The sequence below is a fragment of the Corvus brachyrhynchos genome, unplaced genomic scaffold (genome assembly GCF_000691975.1).
Source record: "Corvus brachyrhynchos isolate BGI_N302 unplaced genomic scaffold, ASM69197v1 scaffold1100, whole genome shotgun sequence".
Classification (NCBI taxonomy): Eukaryota; Metazoa; Chordata; class Aves; order Passeriformes; family Corvidae; genus Corvus; species Corvus brachyrhynchos.
In genome coordinates, this window is record NW_008235726.1 from 23,530 (window position 1) to 27,131 (window position 3,602).

At 42.3% G+C, this 3,602-nt stretch overlaps 1 protein-coding gene across 1 annotated transcript in view; it reads right to left on the bottom strand.

Annotated features, from left to right (window-relative positions):
• Positions 1-3,588, bottom strand: part of LOC103613348 (ATP synthase subunit alpha, mitochondrial) — a 13,965-nt gene extending 10,377 nt beyond the window's left edge. The window contains exons 1-3 of the mRNA XM_008631159.2: positions 3,541-3,588; positions 2,589-2,667; positions 1,353-1,522 (exon numbers count right to left, since the gene is read on the bottom strand). Of these exons, the coding sequence (XP_008629381.1) occupies positions 1,353-1,522; positions 2,589-2,667; positions 3,541-3,588 (297 nt within the window). The remainder of the gene's footprint in view (positions 1-1,352; positions 1,523-2,588; positions 2,668-3,540) is intronic.
• Positions 3,589-3,602: the final 14 nt, after the last annotated feature.

Genomic DNA, 3,602 nt, shown 5'->3' on the forward strand with positions numbered 1-3,602 from the left:
CCCTGCTTGGGCCAGGCCGGGCCGGGCCATGGCCATCCTGAAGCCATGGACCTGTTCCAGCCGTGGAACCCCCCCCACTGCCTTGCCGTGGGCAGCCAGAGCAGCTCGGCTCTCCCCCCTCTCCACTGCGATAAGAAAAATTCAACATTCCAGCTGCAAAGCTGCAAGGCCGAGGTGAGATTAACCCTTTTTATTGCTGTGAAGAGCTGAAAACCTGAGGGAAGAGAGAGAGGAGATGCTTAAAGCTGAAATTCTGTTGTGAAGCTATGATATATCAGAGTATCCTGTTGTAATTTCATGAAGATATGGGGGGTGGAGTGTTCAACTCGTGAGCAAAAGCACCTGCGCTGAGATAGGCAGATGCTGACGCAGCTGTAATTTCATGAGAAGTTTGGACAGGGAGAGATGAACCAGATGAGGACTTTTGCTCCAAACGGGAGAGGAGAAAACCTCAGTCCCTAGAGATGAACCAGATGAGGACTTTTGCTCCAAATGGGAAAGGAGAAAACCTCAGTCCCTAGAGATGAACCAGATGAGGACTTTTGCTCCAAACGGGAAAGGAGAAAACCTCAGTCCCTAGAGATGCTCCCAGAGATAGTCCTAACGATGAAGATGATGAAGACCCTTTGCTCCCAGGGAAGGAGAAGGGCCTCTGTTTTTGTTTCTGAACGGCTCAACCTTAAAATTGTACCCCAAAAAACTTCAAGAGTGGACCCTCGAAAGCAGTTGCGGGAAAAGCTGCAAGTCGGGGGAAAGGACTCACACGCAGGCAGAGAGACTCCTCTTCCTAAATGGACTGAACAATATTTGGAAGTGGGCGGCTGTCTCGTTGTGATACTGTTTTCATAGCATGAGCAAGAAGAGACTTCTCTTTCTAAATGGACTGAACAAGGTTATTATGGAAGTGGTAAACAGACTGAACATCTTAAGGGTTGTCTTTTTACATTGTCAGTGGGAGAAGGGAGGAAGGTGGGGGAGTAGAAGAGTTTTGAAGGTGTGGTATGATTTTTTTATTCTTTTCTTTTAGGTCTGTTAATAAACTTCTTTATATTCTTTCAAGTTTGGTGCCTGCTTTGCATTTCTCCTAATTCTTATCTCACAGAAGATAAACAGTAATGAGTATTTTGGACCAAACCACTACAACCAGATACTGAAAGCAAAGTGTTATGAATTCAAAGAATATTTGCTTTTTGTAGCATTATTTCAACTAGTTACTACTTATTAAGGTTGAAATGAAGTTTGATAGAGGTTCATATGGGTACCTCCAAGAACAGTCTCATTTTCCTTTAAAAGTCTTTAGTTTTTTAAAAATATATTTCTAGGCTAAACAAACTGCTTTAGTGAAAGCTTACCTTCAGTCCAGAAGAGAATTCAACCATTTCTTCTGCTTGGACATTTCTTAGGCCATACACACGGGCAATACCGTCACCAATTGAGAGCACACGGCCAGTTTCCTCAAGTTCAGCAGAGGTGTCAGCTCCCAAAATACGTTCCTCAAGAATAGAGGATACCTCAGCAGTACCTGGAAAGAGACATTTCACACTCAACTTAGCACATTAAGGCAAGATATGAATTTAGTAAACTTGTCTTGAATTCACAGGCCAAGGTGCCCTCTCTGGTACGCCATGAGGTCTAGCAAGCAACATGCTAGATGCATACATAAATAACAGCTTCTGTATTCCCAGCTAATAAAAGCAGCTTCAACACATCATTACAAGACAGTTTCAATTAAAACATTGATGACTGTTTAGTTACCAGTTTCCTTCATTATGTCTTACACTATTAACAATCTCTCTCCCTAGAAAGAAATTAAATAATTAAGCTCAGAACATTCTCACTCCACTTGCAGAGTGGTTACTTGAACTGGGGGCAACAAAACACCCTGTGATTTGTAATCCAAGATCCAAATATATTTAAAGGAACTTGATACATTTAAGAAGCAAGTTGATCAATATAAGCTGTAAAAATGTATTCTCCATATTCCTCAAATTTGTTTAGCAGTGTACCTCCAACAACTCTTTGTTTCCCCAGACAGGAAACAGTAAATAAAATTGTGAAATTTTTATTTCCTAATACATTTAATAACCCCCAGCCACTTTGAAAATTGTATATGAACCACTATCAAAAACATAGCTATGCAGTGACACTGTTTTCTCTAAACACCAAGATGCTGGCAGCAAAAAAGTAATGCTCAGGGACAAAACACTGGCAGGCCTGGGAAAGTCATCTGTTCCTTGATACTGTTACAAACAAGACAGAAAACTAGAATTTGAGGTTTTTTTTTTTTTTCCAAATAATTCTGCAAGAGTTCTGAATATCAGAATAAGATAATTCTGAATGGAATCCTCACAAAGCAGGTAAACTGCGTAAGCTGACGTGACCACTCCTCGGTTTGGGCAAAATCTGAATAGTTATTAAAGTGAAGTCTGCTGGATGTGACTGTGCAAAAGTTCAGTTAAATACTGTCAGTACATAAATGTCCTCAAGCATTCTGTCGACTGACCCACACACCATATTCAAAATCCCTTTTGTCTGACAGAGCAAGTTCTTAAACCACACTGTTATACAAAGGCCTTTCTCAGACTCACCAGTTTTCTGAAAGCATATTTTGGAGGCATGGAGGTTTCTTGTAGCAACAAATGCTGCACCCAGGGTATTGCTGGAAATCTAAAACAAGTAATTGTTTCAGTAACAGTGAGATTTCCTCATTCATTCAAAAAAAAAAGGTTGAGAGATAACAGTGACATTTTTGATCATGAGCTTATACATTTAATGTGTCTCAGTTTTGAGTTTAGTCCCACAGCACTCCATTCACAAGTTTTAGTTATGAAACCAAGTCCAGCACTACTAAGCAAGGACAGATGGTAAAAGAGATTGCTCTAAATTATTCACTGCATTTTTCTGCATTGCATTGCTGTCACCACCACAGTACCGCAGCAGATCCCAAAGCAACACCTCTTCTCGCTTGCCACCTTTGTGCTGAACATCAAATGCTTGGGACGGAAAGAAATCACCACAACCCTCATGGTTCTCCACAAGGGAGAAATAATACTGTGTGTTCTAAGGGTTGGCCTTCCTAAAAAAAAAATAATCTGCAAAATTTCTGGTATAGCTAGAACATAGACGAGAGCAAAAACAACGACAAAAAAAAAAAAAAAAAACAAACCCACCCTGTGATAATGAATGCAGTAAAATGTTATAATCCTATGTTCTAAGTATAGCTCCCAGTGCAGTTCCAGGCACCGTTAATGCTATTTCTCTGAACGCCTGGGCAGGCCTCTCCTCCGTTCACCTTCACAAGGGACACCAGCGTGAACAGGTCGGGACAGATCTTCACATCCTCGCTCTCCCCACCAACACGGGGGGAAAAAAACACTACCCGGCAAAGCTTTGCAGCGCAAATCCCTCACCTTGATTGGGATCTGGCAGCTTTCAGACATTAACCTGAACCCAAACAGTGTCAGGCCACATTACCAGGGAAGAACAGGCCGTCCCCTAGACCCCCCCTCCCCCCCACCTCCCAAGTGAGGGCACCCTCACTCTCTCAGCAGTAGGTCTGGCCCCGCTGACACCCAGCGCTAAAGGCATGTTGAACCCCCACC